Source organism: Myotis myotis, unplaced genomic scaffold (genome assembly GCF_014108235.1).
Source record: "Myotis myotis isolate mMyoMyo1 unplaced genomic scaffold, mMyoMyo1.p scaffold_m19_p_11, whole genome shotgun sequence".
Lineage (NCBI taxonomy): Eukaryota > Metazoa > Chordata > Mammalia > Chiroptera > Vespertilionidae > Myotis > Myotis myotis.
This window is the reverse complement of record NW_023416315.1, coordinates 64,024,277-64,049,353: the sequence shown is the minus strand read 5'-3', so window position 1 is coordinate 64,049,353 and position 25,077 is coordinate 64,024,277. Positions and strand designations below refer to the sequence as shown.

General features: G+C 40.6%; 1 protein-coding gene across 1 annotated transcript in view; it reads left to right on the top strand.

Annotated features, from left to right (window-relative positions):
• The window catches only part of SND1 (staphylococcal nuclease and tudor domain containing 1), a 456,936-nt gene that overhangs the window by 138,270 nt on the left and 293,589 nt on the right, over nt 1-25,077 (top strand). Inside the window, exon 11 of the mRNA XM_036328783.1 lies at nt 24,393-24,482. Within this exon, the coding sequence (XP_036184676.1) occupies nt 24,393-24,482 (90 nt within the window). The remainder of the gene's footprint in view (nt 1-24,392; nt 24,483-25,077) is intronic.

The following is a 25,077-nucleotide window of genomic DNA, read 5'->3' as shown; positions in this document are numbered from 1 at the left end:
TGGGTTTGGAGTAACAGCCCCTCCTCAGTACAAGGACTGTGGCTCTCTTTGCTTCCTGCTTTTCCTTGTACCTTTTGCTTTTACTTTTATCCTTTGCCGTAGGTTTCTTAGCAACTTATTTTTTCTTAGAAAAGTGTGAGCATCTGCCCGGCCGGCGGGGCTCACTGGCTGAGCTCCAACCTGTGAACAAGGTCGTGGTTTGATTCTGGGGCAGGGCACGTGCCAGGGTTGGGAGCTCGGTCCCCATTAGGGGCGGGCAGGCGGCAGCGGGTCAGTGATTCTCTCTTATCATTCATGCCTCTCTCTTCCTCTCCCTTCCCCTCTGACATCAGTTAAAAGAAAATACATTAAAATAAGTGTGAGCATCTGAGTTAAGCTGCAGGAATTTTGGGATGACTCAGTGGATATAATGTTATATACATAACCCATATGGGTTGTCTGATTAAGAAGCCCCTTTAGGATAGACCCAAATTTGCATATTTGCTTTTATTTTTCCACCATAATTTTGTGAGGGTGCGCCTCTGGTACTCAGTGTAAGCTTCCCCTCATTGTCATGCATCCATCTGCTCATTGGAACGCTGTCTACTAACTCTTCTGCCGCTGCCACTCATAATTCTTAAGTTACAACCTCATTGTGGAATGGGGAGAGTAATATGTTATCATTGAAAACACTGAATAAAGCTGTTGAAAAAATGAGATGAAAAGGAAGCAAAGCCATCATTGTTTTCTTCATCCCTACATCCTGTGGTCATAGTTCCCAGGTAGAGAGGAGAATCTCTTTATAACACAAATAATCATAATATTTTTTTCAGTTTCTTTCTGCAATAAATTTTAAACAGCGCTACTTCATTTCAGTTTGGATCAACTAAATGTTTGTGGATCAGTATAGAAAATAGACAAAGTGATGTAATTTACCAAGTGTGAACACATCATCGTTTGGGGATTAAATCTATGTTCTTTGAAAATGATCCCAGGCCAAAAAAATAAAAAAGTTCACTGCTAAAACTTGCCAGTTAAATACTAATACACCCTGTAGATTAAGATAGGTTAAATTATATGCCCCATCTGCTCAAAATGCATATTGATGGGGACCTATTATTTTATATTAAATTTTGATTTTGTAGGTAGACTAGGAGGTCTAGAAAAGGCTGGGAAGATTTAAGGGGCCAAGTGGAGGTACTAGGGTTGTAGGGATGGTGGTGGGGGGGTGGTGATGGGGGTGAGGAGGGGCACAGTTTCATGTCAGTGCCTCATCAGAGCCTGTACTTTCCTCCTGGCTTTTTGTTTTTTCACAGTAATATTGGACAGTCACCTTCTGATTTTTATGAGTATGTGGCTTTCTTGATAGTGGAAATTGTTTATTCATTTGAGTACTTTCAGAAACTGTTGATTAGTGTTGATGTTTTAATGTCTACTTCTGAAATTTGGCTCTTTGTTTCTTTTCTCTCTGTTCTTCCTGCGTCCCTAGTTCCCAATTTGGATTAAAACTTAAACAGCTTAGGCCTAGAAGACATAAGACATTTACACAATTGCAGATTTATTGCCTTTGAATTCTTAAAAATGAACTTTAAAGGTTTCTTTTACATTTTTAAGATTTCCAAGTAGTACCCATATCTGTGCAGACTGACAATTACATTGGGGAAAGGGAGGGCAGAAGAATTACATGCATCAAAACATTTTCTCAAGAGATCTAGCTTCTGTTTCCTTCTGTGAGTTAATGAAGATATTTCCGCCTCAAAGAATAATCTCAAGAATACCACACAGTCTCATTATTAGATGAATGGGTGCAGCTTCGATGTTCTCAGTGCTCATGCTTGAATGTGACATATGGCACATTTTCAAGGAATCATAGGGAATTGACCCATTTTATGTAACACTTACAGACGTGGGCATTTAGAGCTAGAAGGAACAGCCACTTTTTTCTTTCTTTCTTTTTTTGTTTTGTTAACCAAGGAAGAAATGGAAGCCCAGAGAGATTAAGTAATTTTATTCAACAAACATTAATTGACTGTGCACATATGTCAGATTCAGTACGAGGTGCTGGGGGCTACGGAGATGTATAAGCTTAAGTTCCTGTTAGAGATAAATACAGAGTTCTCCGATCACACAGTTTGTAATTAGCAGGTCAGGAAGTAGAATATTTATGAATCACTCATAATTAAATCTTTCTATATTAATAGGACAAAAATTATGTCACCTTTCTGCCCATTTCCCAACCTTTAATTTATTAAACCATTCAATAGCAACGATTTTCACTTATTTACTTGCTTTAAGAACAAAATCTATTGACTTCAATACTTCTTTTGCCTAACACTCTTTCTTGGAAGATGAGTGTACACCATCAGCTAGGTTTTATCAACTGTTCATTCAGCCACTAAAAACTGTTCAGAATGGCTCTTGCTGAAGTTATTGCCACCTCTGCTGGGCTCATTTCAGTCCTTATTGTGACTGCTTGAATGTGTTGACTCTGTTGTCATGGCTCTTAAAACTGGATCATTGGTGTCCTTATTCCCCTACCTCTTTTTCTTTTTCCTTTTCCTTTTCCTTAGAGCAGCGGTTCTCAACTTGTGGGTCGAGACCCCTTTGGCAGTCTAACGACCCTTTCACAGGGGTCACCTAAGACATCCTGCATATCAGATATTTACATTACGATTCATAACAGTAGCAACATTACAGTTATGAAGTAGCAAGGACAATAATTTTATGGTTGGGGGTCACCACAACCTGAGAAACTGTATTTAAAGGGCCAGAGGATTGAGAACCACTGCCTTAGAGTTTCAGCTACTTCTTCTTCCCCAAATTGTAACCGGACAATCAATGGGTCTGGGTTGCCTGTTACTATTTGAGGCGATTAAGTAAAGACAGGGTTGAGTCATATATGAGTGTTTATTCCAATACTACCAAAAATCTGCTCTCTAACCTCCCCTTCCCCTCCTCCCCCATAAGCCAGCTGCTTATATATGGTAAGACAAAGATTACATGGGGAAGCAGGCAAGGTAGGCTTTTGGGAGTTGGGGGGTTGGGAGGGGTGGTGGACGACGGGACTCCATTATTTCGGCAACAAGGTTGTTAATCTTTCCATGATAGTAGGCAGTTCTTGGATGGGGATGGACCGCATTCCAAGGTTGACTCCCAGATCCAGGGGGTGTACAACTCCCAGCCAGGTAAGAATGTGCTTTCTTTAATCAGAACAAAACAATCATGGTAAACAGAGCATGGTTAGTAATTCTTATTTCATTTCTTACAACAACTAGCTAGTCCCCAATATTCTCTTTCTGCCCCTAAGAAAATGGGCCATCCATTTTTATATCTTTGTAGCAATCGATCATCCTTCAAGCAAGACTTAGCTAAAATATCATCTCCTCATGAAGCATATCTGACCTTTCTGACCTTTTCAGGATTTTAGGCACTTCACCTCTCTGCTCTTCTTATAGCACCTTGTACATATGTAACACTGTGCTTTGGTGTTCTGTCTATCAAGCTTCTCCTTGTCTTGAGAGCAGGGACAATTTTCTCCAGCAACTGGCACATGATAGTGTTTTTTAAATGTAGTTTAACCCAGAAAACTTCTGGCTAGCTCAGCACCCCCCCCCCCCCCCCCCCCCCCCAATCCATCCCTTTGTTTCTCTCTCCAGCTCTCAGCTGCGTTCTGTGAGCCAGGCTAGTGCATTGCTGCAAGGAAACACTCTGTGGTGCTTCACTGTTAGAGGGAGATTTATAGTTCAATCAATTGTCAGTATATTAATTCAGTTAAGAAGCTTAAACATAACCCTTAGTTACACACAAATCGATTGGCAGGCCCTTTTTAAAAATTCATAAATAATACATGTGTAAACCTGAGCCCATCCCCGTCTGATTAAATCTTAGTTCATAACTAGTGTGAGACAAATAACTGAATTTTTTTTTTACAGCTAAATTAAGGTTATTTTCCATTTCTCACTATGGTAGTGAACATCCTACATAATGGTATGTTTTCATACTTAATTACAACCTAAGCATTTGCAGTTTAGATGTGCTAGGCAGTACCCCAGCCTGCAAAAGATAGTTTCTGCCTTTAAAGAAATATTGTGTGCTGAAGTAAAAAACAAAAACAAAAAACGTGTGCAGATTGTTCTTCTCCAGTGCCTTGTTATAGGGCCATGGCGAAGAGATGGGCCTAGGATGTTAACTACTCACCATAACTGCTTTTAGTTAAAGTTTAATTTCAGATCATCCTATGTGCTCCTTTAGGTCTGTGAGTTTGCAAGACTGCCATGCAGGCCTTCCCTGAGCTTGTCAGGTTAGCATGTGGCCCCTTTTGTCTACTGTATATATATTTTATGAAGCTGATCCGTTTGCTTAGCCAGAATGTTTTTCTCTTGTTTCCCCATTTCGTTTGGTTTGCTGACCCTTCATCCTTTGCTGTACATTTGTCCTTGATTAAATTAGAACAATAAAGATAAAAACAAGAATTTCCTTAGTAGTGTAAGTGACCATATGTTACAATTAAACCGATCAGAAGGAAATAGGTGTTTTTTGTTTATTTTTACTTATACTAGTAGCTTTTTGAAAAATTTTCTGCCTAGTATTGATAAAAAACCCTGTCTGGGCTACACCTTATTTTTTGGGAATATGGAGGTGGCGATGTGGAGTGGTTCTGAATTTTTGTCTCCCCAACCCTGTAACCTCCTGGTTTTGGGTTGTGTTCAGATCTGTAAGATTTATTAGGTGGACAGTCTAGTTAAGTGGCAAGATGCTCTGGCTTCGCATCAGCAGTGACCCTGGCTAGTTTTCTTGAATTCAGCACCATTTGTTAGGAGCCACCTAGCATTCTTGTCATCTAGTGGTGAGCCTGCACCGAGGTTCTGGGTGAGAAGGTCACCTTGTGCACATCTCCCCAGGGGGTTGCTTTTCCCATAGGAACTCTACTCCTGTAGGTCAAAGAGCTTAGTGCTTGGAAGAAGGAAAATGAGTCTTTTGCTGTAAGTTATTGGAGGGTATCAGAGGGTCCTTGGGCACCTTGTAATAGAATTCAGATATATTTTGCCGGAAGCTAATTCCAGCATGTCATAAATGCAAGAAGTTTCATCAAAAGGTTGATGGAACCTTGAGGACTGCCTGCGGGAAATGGCAAAGGGCATTTCCCCACACCTAAAAATTTGCATCAGTGGTTCTCAACCTTCCTAATGCCACGACCCTTTAATACAGTTCCTCATGTTGTGGTGAACCCCAACCATAAAATTATTTTCGTTGCTACTTCATAACTGTAATTTTGCTACTGTTATGAATTGTAATGTAAATATCTGATATGCAGGATGTATTTTCATTGTTACAAACTGAACATAATTAAAGCATAGTGATTAATCACAAAACAATATGTAATTATATATGTGTTTTCCGATGGTCTTAGGTGACCCTGTGAAAGGGTCGTTCGACCCCCAAAGGGGTCACAACCCACAGGTTGAGAACCGCTGGCATAGATGATTGCTTACTTCCAGACAGTGAGTGCATTTCAATCTACATGTTATTGCCTCCTACTGGCCAAACATCTGAACAGCAGTAGGCAGTTCCCCCAATCTGACAATGGATTCTGTATAAACCTTGCCTTTGATATGTATATCTACCTTGCTTTAGGACAATTTGTGTTAATAAAAAGCAAGGGGTCCAGAGAGACAGGAGACTTGGTTCCTATAGCCAACTCCTTTGGCTCCCCAAAATGCCTTCCAAAATTATGTTTCGTCTCTAGACTCTTTAATAATTTACAAGTGCCAACCCAGAGGATATTTCCAGCCATTAGTTATCTCAATAATAAAATACTGAACAAAAGAGGTAAGATAGAAGAAGAAAATAAGGCATAGAAAACGTCGCATTTTAAAAATTGCATTATGATGAGAAGGCTAGGTAGGCCCCTATATCCAAGTATGGGGCCATGATTCCATTTCTAGAGTTCTGAAATCCAAAAAGCTCTGAAAACCAAGAGTTGATTTTATTTTGTTTCCTTTCTTAAATGTTTGTCATTAAAACCAAGTTGGTAGCAAAACTTGATCCAACGGACAGATTAATTTTACTCATTTATCCCACTTTGTATGACTATGCATAGGCTTCACTGCAGAAATATTAATGTGTAATTACTAATTACTGGGGTGGCCCCAATCCCCACTGAGTTTAAGGTCATACAAACAAACAGCTAATAAATAAATAAATAAATAAATAAATAAATAAATAAATAAATAAATAAATATCTGACAAATAAATGTTCAACCTTGGGAATTTGGGGGGAAAAATGAATTTAGTGGCCATGAATTTTGGAATCAGTTAAATTAGAGTTCATCTTTTACCCCTGCCATTTTCTTTCTTTTTAAAAATCTCACCTGAGGATATTTTTACTGATTTTGGAAAGAGGGGAATAAAGGAGGAGGGAGTGAGGAAGGAACTGGGGGAGGGAGGGAGGGAGGGAGGGAGGGAGGGAGGGAGGGAGGGAGGGAGGGAGGGGATGAATCATCAGTGTGCAAGAGAAACATTGATTGGCTGCCTCCTGTACACACCCAGATGTGGGATCAAACTGGCAACCCACACATGTGCTCTGGCCAGGAATTGAACCCTCAAGCTTTTGGAGTACAGGCTGATGCTCCAACCCAGCTAGGTTGCCCCTACTATTTCCTACTGGTGTGGCCCAGGACCTAAATGACACTGAGCCCTGGCCAGTGTTGCTCAGTTGGTTGGGCATAGTGCCATGCACCAAAAGGTTGCTGGTTCAATTCCCAGTCAAGGCACATGCCTGGGTTGTGGGTTATAGCCCCTGTAAGGTGCATGCAGGTGGCAGCTGGTCAATGTTCTGCTCTCACATCAATGTTTCTCTCTCTCTCTTTCTCTTCCTTCTCACTCTCCAAACATCAGTTTTAATTCTTAAAAAAAGTTACACTGAGCCTCTTTTCCTTCATCTGCGTAAATATAGTATTTGCTTATTCTGTTGAATTGTTTTGAGAATTAAATGAGTATAGGGATTTTAAGAGAAACAATGCTGTTTTGAACCTCAGATAGCCTCTAATCACCTATGGGATGTAAGAAGTATATATAGTGACTTGGGCCCAGTGTGCCATATGAAAAGAGAATATTTGATTAGAGAGCTCAGAGAACAGTTTTCTCAGGGGTTTGTGGGATTTGGCCTTGGCCTTGCAGAGTGTTTGGCTTTTAATAAGCAAAGTGTTGAGTGAGCACTGAGGGAGCAGTCACATCTAGGCATGGGAATGTTGTAAAAAGAAGAGTAGAAGGTTCAGTCTGAGGCTTATTGAGGAAGGAAACAGCTTGGAACATAGTTGTTGGGACCAGAACTGAGCTAGCATATTTGGTTATATTTGTAACTAGTGACTGACTAATCTCCTTTTGTAGTCAACCAAAGATTAGGATTCATATTTGAAAATTCTCACGTTAACATGCATTTTGAATTTGAAAGCATGCTTGTGCCTCTCCCAGATGAAAGAAATCAGAATATTATCTTGAATGACCTCCCTCCCTTCGTTTGTGGTATCGTTAAATAAATTTTAGTATTAACTTTTTTTTTTATTAAGAATGTTCCCATTGTTGTGAGACAGAGCGCCAGAACTTTTTCATCTTGCATATAAATGAAGCTGTCTCTCCATTAAAGTTCCTTCCCCTAAGTTCCAGGTGTGCTCCATCATTGAGCTCCATCAAAAGTTTTTGACGAAGTTTCCAGGCTTCATTTAGTGACATTGCATGATAAAATATGTGGTGGCAAATCTGGTGTAAGTTTTCTAATTTTTCCATCTTGCTGTGGGAGAAAAATGGTATTTTGTTGATATTCTAGGACTCCTGTGATATTCTTGTCCATCCCTACTAACCTTCAAGTTATTTACATCCCTCTTTATGCAATATAGTAACCACCTTGACACATATTGGGTTTTTACTTTTCCATTTTTACCATGATCATAACTTCGGAAACTATGAATGTAGCCTCCTTATGGTTGGGCTCTAAGATCACAAAATAATTCATGCCTCATAAGAGAGTTAAACAGTGTATGAGGTAGAAAAGACCTGGAGGGTACATTGTTCTTTTATTGCTTAACTTTATATGTTGTGGACTTTATAGATTAGACTTATATTGGCTTGAAAGTCATTTGTTTACTCTAGTGTAATGTATGTGTTACAAGTTGTTAGATTTTCTAGCCATCACCTGTTTTAACTGTGGAAGCTCTTCATGCGCACTCCTTCTGTTTTTCTTGGCTCTTGGTGCTCACTTTTACATTGTAGGTGGTCCTGCTATATGGAAACTAGCTGGGTGGGGTAGTCTGGAACAGTAAAGGGCAATATTCTTTGAAGAGACTGTTGATTATCAAGAGTTGGACTATCTGATGGTTGAAAATTTATCTGTCCAGTTACATAAACAGGGTGCTTTGGCCACTGTATAAGGAGAAGAAACCACATCTGCTATTTTAAGAGACAATTTAATATAAGGAATTATTAATCAGGTATGGGAATAGTAAAAAGCCCAAAAGAGAACCCTAATGGAGGTTTTGACCATCATCTGCCTCAGTGAGGGGAGGATTGACCCATTGGAAGTGGGTTTGAGACCCACTTTGAGTTGATGTGTGTGTCTCTAAGCATGGAGGAGTAATTTTGGGAGCTGGAACCCAGACCTCACAGGAGGGGCTGCCAGGTGATTGGTACTGGTGATCTGAGGCGGTGTGAGGAGACTTCTCTGGGGAGTGTTGGGAAAACCGCAAGCTGGAATCAGTTGCCAATACTGGGGAAGAAGCAGGATTGCTCTGGAGAAGCGTTTGTCTCTTCTTCCTGTCCATTCTCCCTCTAACATCCTCTATTGGCAGAGCCTAAAAGGGAACCAGCTGGCAAAGCAGAAACAAAGTTGGCAGTTTTCCCACCCCAGCATTACAAACTGGAATTTAAAAAAGGTTAGGTCTGAAACTGAGTGACAATAGCTTCGTAACTGGCACAAATACAGCATCCAACTTAGTTAATCTTGGTGAGTTTCCCAGGATTAGTGGCTGTGGTAGGCGTGCATTACATGTTGAAATTAATTGACCTTTCCCGGTTTGTAAGGGACTGAGTGTGGAACCAGATGTGAGTGGAAAGCCAGTGGACATTCTGTCACTTCTTGCTACCTTAATAGTATTGAGGCAGATGATAGAGGGAAACTAGCATGGGCTCTAGGGCCAGACAGATCTTTTTTGGGATTTTTTTTAAATTTTATTTTTTATATTTGCTCTGGCATGTGTTATCTTGGGCATGTTTTTTCGTTGGGCACCTACGTTCTCAGTTGAGTAAAGCTAATAACTTCAGCTTTATTTGCTGTGGTTGGGATTAGAAATAATATGTGTGAAATGCACATAGTAGGCACTGAAATGGTAGTGATGTTTATTCTGCATTTTAATGAAGTGTTGTAGAAATCAGGAGTAGGGCCAACCCTTTGTGTTAAGGGAGGGAGTTGGAAGCCAGCAAATAGGAAAGAGAAGTGTGTGGTTGTCTCAATGAGATGGTGATGTGATTGACATAAAAATGTTGTTAAATAGGCACACTTAGTTTCTTTCATGGCTAGAAGAGCAAGGGGATTCAGAGTGACATAACATAATGCAGGAGCTAAGCTTCACTCTCACAGACCTAGACACTCATCTAGGTCTCCTGTCATTCCCCAAGGTCGCAGACAGCGGTGGATGACGGCCACTGCTGCCTAGTGAGACGTTCCCCACTCAAGCCCCCCGTCCTCCACTCTCACCTGACCTGGGGATCTGGTTATGTGCCTGCTTATTCGCTAGGTGCAAACAGCTGGCACAAAAATAACTCCAGAACATTCTGCGTATGTTTATTTCAGATTGGGTGAAGGGACGGTCTTTTTCCCAGAAGCTGCCTCCAGCAGGTGTGGCTTCAGACTTGTCAGTGTCCCTTTCTGCAGCAGGACAAGGCATATCGTGTGTATGTGATGAAATTGCCTTGCCAGCTGGGTGCTGTACCTGAGTGTCTGAGCTGTTCATAGTTCTGATTACGTCAGTTGCCCATCTTTCTCCATCATAGTGGTGGGTGATAAATGTTGTAGTTTTCTGATTGATGGCAGAGGAGACTATACAGTCCGAGAGAGTCATCTTTGCTCTGTAGGGTTAGAATGATATCTGTCCTGAAAAGGAACACACCTCATTTTATTGAAATTTTAAATCCAGGCTCAGAGTACTTTGAATAGTTGGATAAAATATGTGACACTAGACCTTGCAGCCTGACTCAGACCGTGGAGTGATGCAGCTGGCAAGGCAGAAACTAGGTGTCCAAAGGGAGCCCTCTCTGTCGTGCACTTACATAATTCAGTCTCATTTTTGGAAATGCACCACAATTTATTGCACAAATTTGACTGGAAATCTGGCTCAATTGAAGGTTCCACTGGCACCAGCTAAATAATGGTGTCATATCCAGCATCATTTTCCCTTCTGTGTTGTTCCAGGAAGAAACTTTAATAATAATAATTATTTTTTAATATGGTAAAGAAGGGAAGGCATTTACAAAGAAGCATTTCTTTAAGAAAATGATATTATCTTCTGAATGGGCTCACCCGATCCTGCTGTGTGTTACAGAGAAAATTGGTTTCCTATTGTAAGAGATTTATTTTCTTTTCCTCTTGTTCCTTCCTCCTCTTCTAGAACTGTGGGAGGGCTGGTGGCACGTCACCCTGCTGGATGGGTTTCATCTGGCTTGAAGCCTGTACTTGAAGTAGCCGGCTTGCCTCTTCTGAGGGCAGTGGCTCTCCATTTTTAGCCTGGGGACGAAGGGTAAAAATGTGGGAGAAGATTTCCCCATTTACTAGAAAACATGATTCGGGGCCAACTGGTTAATTACGAGCTTCCAGTGAAGAGGAAAGAAGCTGTGAAGGGCAGAGCCAGTTGTGATATACTGGTCCCTGCTGGTTCCCTTTCCTCGCAGACCCCCAGGCCTGCTCTGTCCTTGAAGCTTCCGTCTCCCTGCTCCTTTTCCCCTCCCACATTAAAACTCTCGTTTCTTATTTGGAGATTTTTTTTTGAGTTCTTTCCAATGAAGGCAGTTTCCATGTTAACATTGATTCATGTTTGCAGTTGATCTTCAGAACTATTAAGCTTGGTAGAAAGAGGCTAGAGAGACACTAATTATTTTTTTATTTCTTTTTAGCTCCGTTTCCTCAATGGAACAGCACGTGACGAGTGCTCTAGTCCAGCAGAACTTCCACCTGTTAGTGTTGTTTGACATGAGCCTTCCCAGAATGAAGGAAGGCTCTGCAGTCGTTCACCACGCTTCCATCTTAACCACAATAATATCAAATGTCCTTTCTAAGGCTTAGTTTAATCTCAACTTCATAAGTGTTTTGTGGGAGGTTGGTACTTTTGATTGCACATTAGGAAATTATCCGCCTTTTTATTGTAGCTTATACCATCATTTATTTTAGTGTGGAACTGTCACATTTGATATTTTTTAGAATGATTGGTTCAGCTTAAACTCTGAATGGTATTATATGGGTTCTGTAAGAATTCCTGATAACTATTAGCTAATGATAGATTGAGGGTGTGTTTTTTCAAAGATTGTAAGTAACAGAATTTATTATTTTATTTATTCATAGACAGAGCAGTAGGGAGCAGAAATTGCTTTAAAGTCTTATACAGGTCAGAAGAGAACACAGTGATTATTTGGATTTTGTAAATTTTCTGACATTACACAGTGAAAATACCAAGAGTACTATTTTTGCATCACTGCTTACATATAGCCTAGATGTTACACTTGTACAGTGAGATGCCTAGTCCAGAATCTTTTAATTATTTTTCAGTAATAGTACGTATTTTTGTGTAGTATAGAATGATATCTGACAATAGTAGCAGGAAGGTTGTTGACACATTAAAAATAGTTCAAATTCAACTAGTGCTACATAAGTGGCATTCATTAGACGATTTTGCTAACAGTGGTATGGACCTACAGTCATATTCCCTCCCCCTACCGTTGTTTTGATTTACTTTTGTATTTACTAACCAGTTCCATTTATTTCCAAAATCACAGTAAGTGTAGTTTGGGTTTTAAAAATCTTTCAGATAGGCCTTTTTGTGTTCCTCATTTTATTCTAAAGGAATATGGCACTATGCTAGGTGCTTTCTAGGTATTATAAAGATCCTTTTCCTCTCAGATATTCCCTCTTGTGGTCTGGTAGGAAAGATAAAGATAAGCGCTATAAAAGTAATTAAATTACGGTAATACAAGGCAGAAAGTGATTAGTGCTTTGGCTTATGTCCTCTGTCTCCTGACATTTTAGCTCTTGTTAATATCCATGTTAGATGTTGTAAAACTTAACTCAGATAAGTAGCTTTGCTTCTTAGTAACACTCAAAGTGTAGTTGGTTTTTCTCATGGCATTTATATTACCTAAAATGTTACGGAAATGTGAACTTAGAGTTGCCTTAATTTGTACCAGTATATTTAGTCCTTTTCTGATTTTTACAATGTTTTGAAATAATTTTGCTTGGTTTTTATAGCAAAGCCATATATAATGCCAGGTTAAAAAAAATGTAACCATGAAATTAAATTTATTCCAATAAAGCAAACCTGGTTTGACATTTAAGTATCAATAAATGAAATTTACAACCTTAACAGACTAAAGATAAAAAGCACATGATCTCAGCCCGGCCAGTGTGACTCAGTGGTTGAGCATGGACCTATGAACCAGGAGGTCACGGGTCGATTCTCGGTCAGGGCACATGCCCAGTTTGTGGGCTCAATCCCCAGTAGGGAGCATGCAGGAGGTAGCAATCAGTGATTCTCTCTCATCGCCGTTGTTTCTGCCTCTCTCCCTCTCCCTCTCTCAAACCAATAAAAAAATACATATATTTTTAAAAAGCACACGATCTCAAAGATGTCAAAAATATGTTTGCTAGAATTCAGTATCCATTCATGATGATGACCAAAATTAGCAAACTAGAAAAAAAAAAAGAAGGAAAGTCTTAGATAAAGAGTGGAATTTGAGCTATGTTATTAGGTGTGACTGACGTTAGGTGCAAAGTGAGGACTATTTAGATGAAGATAAGAGCTATATAAAGTAATAAAATTATGGTAATACAAGGCAGAAAGTGATTAGTGCTGTAGTACATCTTGTGTGAAGTGAGTGAGTAGTTTTGCATATAAATTATATTAAGCCAGATAATTGTTAGATTGCTGATTCTTAAGGAGGAAACTGAGACCAGCCAGCTGCCAGGATAATTGTTTAGAGCCCAGGCTTCTATTCTATTGATCAGCAGCAATGATCAATAGAATGCTTGTGAGCCTTCTCTTAGTTTGGCCTTGAGATCTGTGAGGGAGAGTGCTGTTGTTTTATTTCACTCTTCGTCTTTGCCTGGTTGGGTAATGGTTTTGGAGCCCTTAGAGCCTTTAAAGTATTTCGTCTTGGAATCTTTTAACTCTTGACAAGTCTTGGGTTTGGGGGGAAGACCTGGTATTTGGTCTCCTTTTTCTCCCCCATCCTTCTTACTGCATCTGAGCAATAAATAGCAAGTATTTCTGGAAATGCTCTTGGTTGGCTAATGTAATTGCGTAGAAGAGCAGTCTCCAGAGGCAGATTTCCCCCCTTTACATGATGGCCTTGAAAATGGTACTTTAATTTGGGAATGTGCAAGTTCCTGCGGAACGTAACCATATGCGGTGCAGAGCAGGTGACAGGCGAGTCCCTTCAAGGACACGAGGCTGCCTAACCCGGATTTGCTCCTTTCCCCCTTTGGATGCCGTGGAATTCTTCTCCTCCTGGCAGGTTGCCAGGAGACATTGTAACAGTGGCTGATTCTTGGACTTGCCACTTCTTCTTTTCTTCTGGATAGTCTAGGTCTAGAGCAGCGATTTTCAACCAGTGTGAAAATTCTTAAAACATGCTATACGGGACTACTCAGTCAGGGACACTGACCTCTTTTCCGTTAGATTGTCAAATAAAAAAATGACGGCAAACAAAAAGAAAAAGGAAAAAGAAAAAGAAAATGACGGCAGCCAGCACAACAATAGCTGTCCCGTTTGAATGGTTAGGAATTGCTTTTTACTTAAGTTTTTGTCAGATTGGCAAGAAAATATATTTTTTGGGGTGCCACAGAATTTTAGTAATTAGTTTTATGTGTGCCATGAAATGAAAGGGTTGAAAATCGCTGGCCTGGAGCACTGGATGCCTGTGGGCGGCAGAGAGGATATGCCTTCTGCTGTGCCCTGGCACGGGCGGGTTGATTTTCTCTCTTGATTCTCAGATTCCACATTGTTTTCCTGTGGTTGGACCTAAGGAATATTTGGAAATCTTGTTCTTGAATGTTTCAAGTTGTCTTCTCTGTAATAGAAGTTCAGGGAGGATTGGAACTACTGCCCGCCCCCGCTACCTATGCAGAGATAAGCCTGCATTCCCTAGTTGTGACTTGTTTATTTTTTGTTTTTTTATTTAACCATTTGGGCATTAATCAAGCTCCTCATTGTTGCTTTCTGACTTTTCAAACCTTTGAACTCCCTTTTATTTCTGTTGGTTTAAGGACCAGGTGCTGAAATGGTGCTCAGCAGCATTTCTCAACGGGTGGCCCACAGCTCTCCTTGCTACTTGTTAAAAATACAGACCTGAGGAAATCACACCAGCTCTCTCCTGAGTCAGAATAACTGGTGTGAGCCTGGCAGGCTGCATGTTTACACGCTCCCAGGTGATCCTTAGGCACACCACGACCTGACAACCACTGGCAGGGGCTGATTGCCTCCCGGCAGCAAGAGAGTGAGTACAGCGTCGGCTCACCGGCCAGGAGCCTCAGCCTCCCGGAGAGCTGCGATCAGATCCTTGCTCCGCCATTACTGGTTACCTGACACAAGGCCTGTCACTTAGCCTTTAAGCCTCACTCCCCTGCTGTAGAAGGGGATCCCTCAGGGAGGATTGCTGTCTGAGTAAGCCTGCTTTGAAAGGGTTGTTATCGTAGGAGAGGAAAGTCTTCCTCGGCTCATAGAGCCCCTGTCTGGGTCTGAGAACTAAACTGACAAAGATTACTAAGAGGGAAACATACATATGTATTTCATGTAAGTTTTCTGCGATATAGGAACCTCCATTAGGAAATGGAGACGGGAAGAAACAGACCTGAGTATTTCATGCTAGGCCTGACAAAGTGTAGGCAGTCCTGTAGAAGTAAGATAGGTTCAAGAGTATAAGGGGAATGTAGTAAACTTGGGGAAACTTAACAAGGCCTGTCGATTTGGATTCTTCATGGTGTCCCTTAATCTTTGGAAGTAAGACTGGTCCTTTTCTGTAGGTATAGGGAGGGCACCTCTCACAAGAGGGTTATTATATGACGTATTGCAGGGGAGAAGGTAGGAGGAAGGTCACAATGACCTTCTGCTTCTGTCATTTTCTAAAACTCCTTCAGCTTGGACCCTACCTAACAATAGCAATTACTATTGTAATACCTTAAATTCCAGTGTTTTCACATGTTTTATTAGATTCTTAAACATGGGATCAGCTAGATCAAATTGGTTTGTCAGGAAAATCTAGAAATTTGAGGGTCTTATAAAGGCAGTGAAACGCACTTCAGGTGTCTGGTATCTGGCATAATTGTGGAGTTGAAAGTTCAACCTCCTTCCATTCTCAGACCCATGGAGTTTTTAAAAAATACATTTTTATTGATTCAGAGAGGAAGGGAGAAGGAGAGAGAGATAGGCACATCATTGATGAGAGAGAATCATTGATCTGCTGCCTCCTGCATGCCCCACACTGGGGATTGAGCCTGCAACTGGGGCAAGTGCCCTGATTGGGAATCGAACAGTGACCTCCTGCCTGGTTCATAGGCCAATGCTCAACTACTGAGCTACACTGGCTGGGCACACCTGTGAAATTTTATAAGCACCTTTTAATGTTTATTTAATTTGATGTCTTAATTTGATTTCAGTTTTTATTATTTACCATTTCTTCTTTGCTCTCTGGAGGTATGATTGAATTGTATTGAATTGTTAATGAATTTGTGATATACCTAGACCTTGTTCTTTAATAGACCCTCTAAGGCAGGAGTGGGCAAACTTTTTGACTCGAGGGCCACAATGGGTTCTTAAACTGGACCGGAGGGCTGGAACAAAAGCATGGATGGAGTGTTTGTGTGAACTAATATAAATTCAAAGTAAACATCATTACATAAAAGGGTACGGTCTTTTTTTTTTTTTTTTTTTAGTTTTATTAATTTCAAACGGGCCGAATCCGGCCCGCAGGCCGTTGTTTGCCCACGGCTGCTCTAAGGGGTTTATTTGTTGAGAGAATGAAATAGAGTTAATCTGGAAATAAACAATTCCTTTGAAAATGTTTGGATATATGAATCTTCTTTGTATGGTCCTTTACGTATAGAGGTGCTAGGTATCTTCCATTTGGCCAAGGTGGTTATGATTTTGAACCTTTTCCCAGCTGCTGCTGATAACTTTCTAAGTTATCCACCTACCTTTTGTGGATTCTGTTTCCTGGCTGCCAAGGGAATTGAAAGGTCCTTGATTGTAAATATTCACAGGGCATGCATGTCGAAATGTTCCTATTTTTAAGTCTATAATTCAAATGGAAATCACAGCCTTTGTTTATTAAAATGGCATGTATGGTAGGGCAACTGGGACTGGCCCATTATTTACTGTTTGAAATTTTCTCCATTTAGTCTGATCACGTCTACTCTTATTTTAATTCAACAGTCAGTTTTAAGAGCTTCATAGATTACGTGCAGCTACTTTAATATGTTACAGTTCAAGCTCTTTTAAAAACAAAAATCAAACTTGTTTTTGACCCTGGTTATTTGAGAGAACGTTTGTAGATAAATTATTCCCTCTGCCTCATGGAAGCATACATCTATGTACAAACTTTTTTTTTTTTTGAGGAAAAAAGGAATCTAATGCATTTTTTATGGGGAAAATAATGGCCAGTTACACCCGGCCGGTGTGGTTCAGTGGTTGAGCATTGACCTATGAACCAGGAATTCAAGGTCAATTCCTGGTCAGGGCCCATGCTTGGGTTACGGGCTTGATCCTCAGTAGGGGGCCTGCAGGAGGCAGCAGATCAATGATTCTTTCTCATCATTGATGTTTCTAGCTCTCTCTCCCTCCCCCTTCCTCTCTGAAATCAATAGATGGCCAGTTATTCTGTTGCAGAGGAGTATTTTAAAATTTAAAAAGTTGCCCAAAGTTTGGGGTTTTCTATCCCTAAACACTTTTTGTTTATTCAATGTTATATAATAACAAACATTTTCTTTTCAACCTTGATGTTATACCACATTTGCTTCAGATCCTCTTTCAAAGAGATAAAACAGTACAGTTAGAGTTGAAAGCCCCTGTGTACTCATCCTCAACCCCATTTTCTTTAGCTTTCCTTTTCTTCCTTTCACTGCCCATGGTACATCATTAACCATTACCGTTCATTCTATATTCCAACATGGTTGTCTTCTTGCTGCTTATTTAGCTCTGTGAGTGATTTTAGTCTGTATTTAAATGGACTTTTACTATATCATTCTACAACTTGTTTTTTTCTATTTTTTTTCAGTTGTGTTTATTTGTTGTGTTGCTCTAAATCAGCTTAACTGCTCTGTGGTATTCTACTCTGTGACTTTACTGTAAGAAGTGTTAACATGAACACTGCTAGACTTTTCTGCACATGTGAGACTTTTGGGGGGTATAAGTCTACCTGTAAGTAGAATTTCTTAATTCGAGGCGTGCAGATCTTAACTTTCACAAATGATACAAGTAGCTCCATGGCAAGATGCCACAGTAGTTGAATCATTTTGTAATCTCATCAGTGGTTAAAGGGCACTCCCATTATTCTACATTCTCACCTTAAAAATGTTTGCAAATATAATGGATATTGTGGTGTATCTCAATGTGCCTTTCCCTAATTATTAATGAAGTTATACCTTTTTGTCTTATGCAATGTCCAGTTGGAGTTCTTTTGTGACATGCCAGTTCATACCTTTCACCAATTCTTCTATTGCAGTGGTTCTCAACCTGTGGGTCGCGACCCCTTTGGGGGTCGAATGACCCTTTCACAGGGGTCGCCTAAGACCATCGGAAAACACATATATAATTACATATCGTTTTTGTGATTAATCACTATGCTTTAATTATGTTCAATTTGTTACATTGAAAATACATCCTGCATATCAGATATTTACATTACGATTCATAACAGTAGCAAAATTACAGTTATGAAGTAGCAACGAAAATAATTTTATGGTTGGGGGTCACCACAACATGAGGAACGGTATTAAAGGGTCGAGGCATTAGGAAGGTTGATAACCACTGTTCTATTGGATTGTTTCTCTTTTTTCTAGTTCTTCCTTTCTTTACTGAGTAAATTGAAGTAATCAGAAGAGAACTTCAGCGACTCACTCCTACATCTACACACCTAACAGTATCTGCATCCACGCACCTAAATATGAACGATTGGTACTCCTATGTAGACCAGCCCTCTCCTTGCTTTAGCACTTTTCTGCCCTACTTTATCACTTATTTGCTCTTTCCTGGACCATTGCCTGCTATTTCTTCATCTAAAATAAAAAACAAAAGCACCTTCTCTTCAACCTGTTTCCTTTGCCAGCTGCCCCATAATCCCTTTGTACTCCTTTGTGGCACAAATTCCAAAAGTGTTGCATGTACTTGCTTTCTCCAGTTATTCTCTTCTCATTCCTACTTTTAATTCTAATTAAGCTTTTGCCCCTGCTGCTCCACCAGTATTATTCTTGTCAAGTTACCTGCACTTAGCTTAATCCAACGTGCAAATCTTCGTGCTCATCTCATTTGCCTTGCTGCATTTGACATAGTAATTCATTCCCTCCTGAATTCTCTTCCTTTCCTTGGCTTCTAAGACATAACACACTCTGGTCAGTTCGTCCTACTCAGCTCACTGTTGCTCTTTCTCATTCTCCTTTTGCAGATTTCTTACCTTATTCTTTACCTCTTAATGTTATCATGCCCCAGGACTCATTCTCTGTCCTTTTTAATCTCTTAGCTTTTAAAATACCACCTATATGCTAACAACTCCCAAATGAAGGTATAGCACCAGTTCAGGCCTTTCTTCTAAACCCCATGGTTGCATATCCAATGCCTGCCCAGCATCTTCACTTGGAAGTTTAGAATGTCCGTTACTGCACTGCTGATCTTCCTCCACTTTCTCTCGTCTACTCTGCCTGTGGTGTTCCCATCTCATTTGATGCAGCCGCCCCCCACCCTGCCCTTTCCATTTGCTCAGAACAAACACTCTTGACTCCTCCCTTTCTCTCACACGTTACGCTCTGTCTGTCTATGTTCGAAACATATCCAGGTTCTGATATCTTATTTCCCTCACTGCTACCTCATTTCCTTCCCAGATTATTGTCATAATCTCATAATTGGTCTCCCTTTGCTTTACCCTTTCTTTGCTACAATGTCAATTCTCACGCAGTGGCCAGTGTAGTCTTTCAAATGTTAAGTCAGACCTGTGATTTGTCTTCTTCAGCTGTCCCCCTGTAGCCCCAGGGGTGTCTTTGCTGAACTCACCAGGCATGCTCCCAACTCAAGGCCTTTGCATTGGTTGTTCTCTCTGCCTTTTTCCAGATGATTACATCTCATACCTCCGTTGAGTAATGTGATCAGGGTGAGCCTCACCAAGCTGATTACAACTGTGGCCCTGCACCCATTCCCTGTCATTCTGCTCTGCCATTTCTTCATGCATTTCACTTACCAGCTACTAAGAGTCTGCATTTTAACCTGTCACTTTATTCATGATGTGTTTTTTCAGTAAAGAATTTTTTAAATTTTAGTGGAGCCACATTTATCCATCTCCTTTTTTTCATAGTAATTTGTGTTTATTCAGCCTTGCTTACGGAACCTCGCAGTATCCCAAGGTCATTAGATTATTTGTATACAGTTCTTTTGGATACTGCATGGGCTAGAAAAAAATTAGGCCTGAATGGGGGTTGAGAGTAAGGCCTTGATTGGAGGTTCCTTCCATTCCCTCCAAACAAGCATTGACTATTGTTCTCATTTAGGAAACCAGCCAAAAAATAATCTTCCTATAAAAATGCCTAGCCTGTCTTTAGATTCTGGATATGGGCATTGGGCCTCCAAACCCTGAGAGCTACGAAGACTGAATTTATCTCTAACGTGAGTCATTGCAGGGCCTACATACAGTGTCATTTCTCAGAATGTACAGTGATTACAGCACAGACTGGTTTGTGTGTTGTCCATCCACCAGATAAAGCAAACATTCTTTTCTATTTTTATTTTTTAAAAATATTCTCATGTAAATTAGAGTCTAAACTAAACATTTCTTTTTAGCAGGCAAGATTTAGCTAAGTCCTGTGGTGTTTTGTTTTTTCTTCCAGAATGCATTCCCTACTTCAGTTGCCTCTTAGAGATTTTAAATGCTTTTATTTGGAGGAATTGCTTTTATTTTATAGTTTCTTAGGGACTTCTAATATCTCTCTCGTAAGGTGTTTGCAGATGCCAATAGCCGCTAGCTCTGAAGGGTTAGAGTAATGAGATCATTCTGTTTTCACTTGTGATGTCTCGTTTTCAGTTTGTGCTATTAGCTCTTTCCTAGCTTCACGGGAGGCATGTGATTGGACTCCAGTGTTGCTCTGTCTTTCATTGGGATGCTTGTTGGTGTACTATTTGTTTTCTTGCATTCTTTTGAGGGTATTTTGGCCTGGCCCAGTCCTGTGGAGTGCCTCAAAGGAAGGATTCTTATTCAGACAGCCATTTTCACACATTTCATGTACCTCATCCCACAATCTGCATTTGGATTCTTGTTAGGATTGCATTTCTTACCTTTCATGTACTGCTGGTGTTTCAGAATAAGTAGGATAAGGTTTCAGATACTCAGATTCTGTGGCAGTCATAGGCTACGTAAAGTAAATGTCGGTATTTTGTTGGATTTATTTTTAAAAAATATTCACTTAGGCTAGTGTAATCACACAGCTACTCTCTGTAAATAAATTGTCCTCTATCTCTTGGTGAATAGGAGTACATTGGCACTTCTTTATTTCTGAGGGCTGATTCTGATAACCTTTGATTTTGTGTTTATTAAAATCCCGTTCATTACTGGTGCCTAACATCTTCTGTCTAGCAGGCATTCTTACTATAGCATCGAGTGTCATCCTAAGCTCTGTTTTATGGTTTAGGTATCATACTTAGCTCCTCAGTAGTGACCCATGTTTATAAAAATACCCGTAATCCTATACATCTGTCCTTGTGTCACACAACACTCCCTCTAGCCAGGCAACTCTCATCTGTCCCATTGTCCTTATTAATTTCTGTAAGAAAACCCAAGGGTTATATTAGTAAAGATTTTCATGTTTAGGGTCATACCTTACTTATTAGACAATGACTATGATACCCAAGGACCTTGGTCAGTGTTTGGCTATTCCAGTTGTTTCTGGGTAGAGTATGTGGGCTTACACTCATCATTTGGGAGAAGGAATAGAGACAGCTTCATTTTGAAGGCATGCTAACTCCCTAAAGGGGCATTGAAATGCTGCTGCTGCAGTTTTGTTGTTGTTATTTTGTAAACCAGAAATAGGAGACAATTGGATGATGATGAATGTTAAGCTCAAACTCAAAGAATTATCTACATTCTGATAAGATACTTTTTGGTGATACCCATGAATTGAAATGTATAAATGGTATATCTTGGACTCCGAGGACTAGTTCGGATCTAGGGGGAAACATTTATTTTGATTCCTTTGATCTCAATATTTTTATTAGGACTAGTTTTTATAGGGTATTAGATCGAGAAAGATGAATTGTTTGGGAATCGTTGGCTATTTAAGAAAACAATTTAAATACTTTATGAATATAGAATGGGTTGTACAGAGATAATCTTGTTTTGTTAGATGGCAAAGGCGCGGCTGGGAGGACTCACCATACAGCATGTGGGGAAATAGCAGCCTGCATCTAGGTTAGGAATTAGTACTTGATTTTCTCCTTTACGTGTTTTGTGAAATTTTTTCAATTATTACCTGTGTCCTTGGGTTCACAAATTCGTATAGCTATTTATGAGTATACTAGAGGCCTGTGCACGGATTCATGCACCAGTGGGGTTCCTTGGCCTGGCTTGCAGGGATCTGGCTGAAACTGGCTCTCCAACATCCCCCAAGGGTTTCTGGATTGCGAGAGGGTGATTCTCAGGTGATGCACCCCGGAATCAGGCTCCCTCCTCTCTGGTTCCAGGTGCATCACCCGAGAACCGCAGCTGCCAAGTCACTGCAGCTCGGCAGCTCCTGTGTTGAGCATCGTCCCCTGGTGGTCAGTGCGTGTCATAGCTACCAGTTGGAGCATCTGCCCCCTGGTGGTCACTGCACGTCATAGCTACTGGTCAAATAGTTGGACGGTTGCTTAGGCTTTTATATAGATAGATACTATGAGGGAGGTAGTGTACTTGGCTCTGAGGTCACAGGGAATATCAGAAATGGATAGGGCCTCTGTTTTCATGGAATTTAGGAGCCTAGTGGGAGAGAGCCAATACAGTAATTACACAAACTGACCTAGTCAACATCTTTCTACTTCTAAACACATGCTCTAACCGTTCTCACTCTTATTTTTAAAGGCAAATTCCTATTGACTTCAGATGCCTATCGTCATGACTCAAAATATTGGATTCTTCCTCTTTTATTCCCTCTATCTATTTTGTAGTTAATTTCTGTTTATTCATTTCCTAAAAAATGGTTCTCATATCTCTTAAACTCCTATCCATTTCCAGTTCTTTCATCCTTGTTTAGACCAGTGGTTCTCAACCTTCTGGCCCTGTAAATACAGTTCTTCATGTTGTGACCCAACCATAAAATTATTTTTGTTGCTACTTCGTAACTGTAATGTTGCTACTGTTACGAATTGTAATGTAAATATCTGATATGCAGGATGGTCTTAGGTGACTCCTGTGAAAGGGTCGTTCGACCGCCAAAGGGGTCGTGAGCCACAGGTTGAGAACCGCTGGTTTAGACTCTCTTTCATATTCTGAAAGTTACATTGTATAGAGCTATTACCTATTTTTGGAGAAGTCTGGGGCCTGTGAGATGATGAAGTAATAGCGTATTTAGATTTTTGTGTATATGTTGGAATACTATCTATTTATTTTTGCCTCTCTTCCTTTTTTTTTGTTTTGTTTTTTGTTTGTTTTTTTAATCCTCACCTGAGGTTGGTTTTTCTTTTTCTTTCTTTCTTTCTTTCTTTTTTTTTAGAGAGAGAGAGAGAGAGTGGGGCCCTGACCAGGGATTAAGCCTATAACCAATGTACATGCCCTTGACCAGAAATGAACCTGAGACCCTTCAGTCCACTGGCTGACACTCTACTTACTGAGCCGAACTGGCTAGGGCTGTTCTGTTTTTGTTTTTAATTTGAATTTTCTTCCTAGTTTTTTCCTATTCTGCAAACTCACATGAAATCCCACCTTGTCCATGAAACCTTTCCAGATTACTTCTTTCCACTGACCTGAATTTTTGTAGCACTTAGTCCCTAGTTTATCTATACTAATAAAAGGGTAATATGCTAATTAGACCGGATGTCTTCTGGACAAAGCCGCAGCAGCAGATGGTGGCTGCTGCTACGAGGGCCGGCCGAGGCTCTGGCAGCCGTGGTGGCTGCGAGGGCCAAGGCTCAGGCAGCTGCAGTGGCCAGCAGTGGCAGCAACAGCGGCCTGATGGGGGTGGTGCCTTCCCCTGATTGGCCGGTCGCCTCCCACAGAGGGAGGCCAGACTGTGGCTTAGGCCCGCTCTTCATGGGGAGCGGGCCTAAGCTGTCAGTAGGACATCCCCTGAGGGCTCCCGAACTGTGATAGGGGGCAGGCTGGGCTGAGGGGACTCCCCTGCTCCCCAGTGCATGAATTTTCATTCACCGGGCTTCTAGTATCATATAATTGAGCACTTATTCAAAACTGATTTTTGTTGCTATTTCATACCTGTAGGCTTTCTTCTATTATTCTCTTAGGTTACAAGAATTTTGAGTCCATGATTATAACTACAGAGTGTGTTGTATGGGACTAATAGTTGGTAGATGCTTAGTAAAGGCTTGTGGAATCGTAGAATTTGATTTATAGTGTATCTATAAATATTTGAAGGGTCCTAACACTTACTGAGCTTCTTCTATATCATAGTTTATGTTGGTATTTCCCTGTTGATTGGACTTTCAGGTTGTTTCTAGTTTGAGTTATTAGGAACATTCCATGGCTTGCTTTTCAGCCTGTTGCATGAAAATGGTAATCTTATTCCCTTTAAAGCATTTCAAACAAAGTAACCATTTACTATGTATCTAGCAATTACTTAATATTTGTGATACTAAGAAGTAGGGAGCATATTTCACTGCATCCTAGTGTCTTGTGCCATTGGCCATGTTCATTTGTGTTTTGGGTTATTTTATGTGTATTCTTTTCATTCCTGATGTGCTATTTTATTTTGCTTTTAGGATAAGAACAAGAAACTACGTCCTTTGTATGACATTCCCTACATGTTTGAAGCCCGGGAATTTCTTCGAAAGAAGCTTATTGGGAAAAAGGTAAGTGATGACAAACTTATTTGCCAGTGGTTGGGGATTATTTTAAGCTGGGCCCTTGTGATGGAAACTCGGAGACCAGCAGATGACACTTCTCCATCGAGTCAAGCGGAATTGCTCTGATATGTAGAGGGGCATGCCTTTGTATCAGGAAGTGGTATCCCTTGGGAGAAGTTTAAAATTGGGGCCCTGACCAAAGTGTGATTGCCAAAAGTCTCACGACACGTTCTTTCCTGGGTTCAGGCTCAATTCCAGTGTAATAATTGCATATTGCCCTGAGCTCCATCACTTGGCTCTGTTCTCTCCAGCCACCTCCTCTGAAAGCTGGTGCTGTGGATTTGTAGTGAGGGAAGGCTAGCACTGTTTCCTGCCTCCCCTACTTCGCAGGGATAGGCTGGCTATTGGGAGAAGCGGGGCTCTGCTGGAGTAGGAGCGTGCATCTGTGAGCAGGGAGTGAGTACGTGGTGTCCTGTGAGCCTTTTGGGGAGCACATTGACTTTCTAGTCTAGTGCAGCAGCTCAGAGGCCTGAAGAGTGCATTTCCTTGTGTTCTTAGAGCATAATATTCTAGGACCAGCTGCAGAACTTGCCATTCTGGG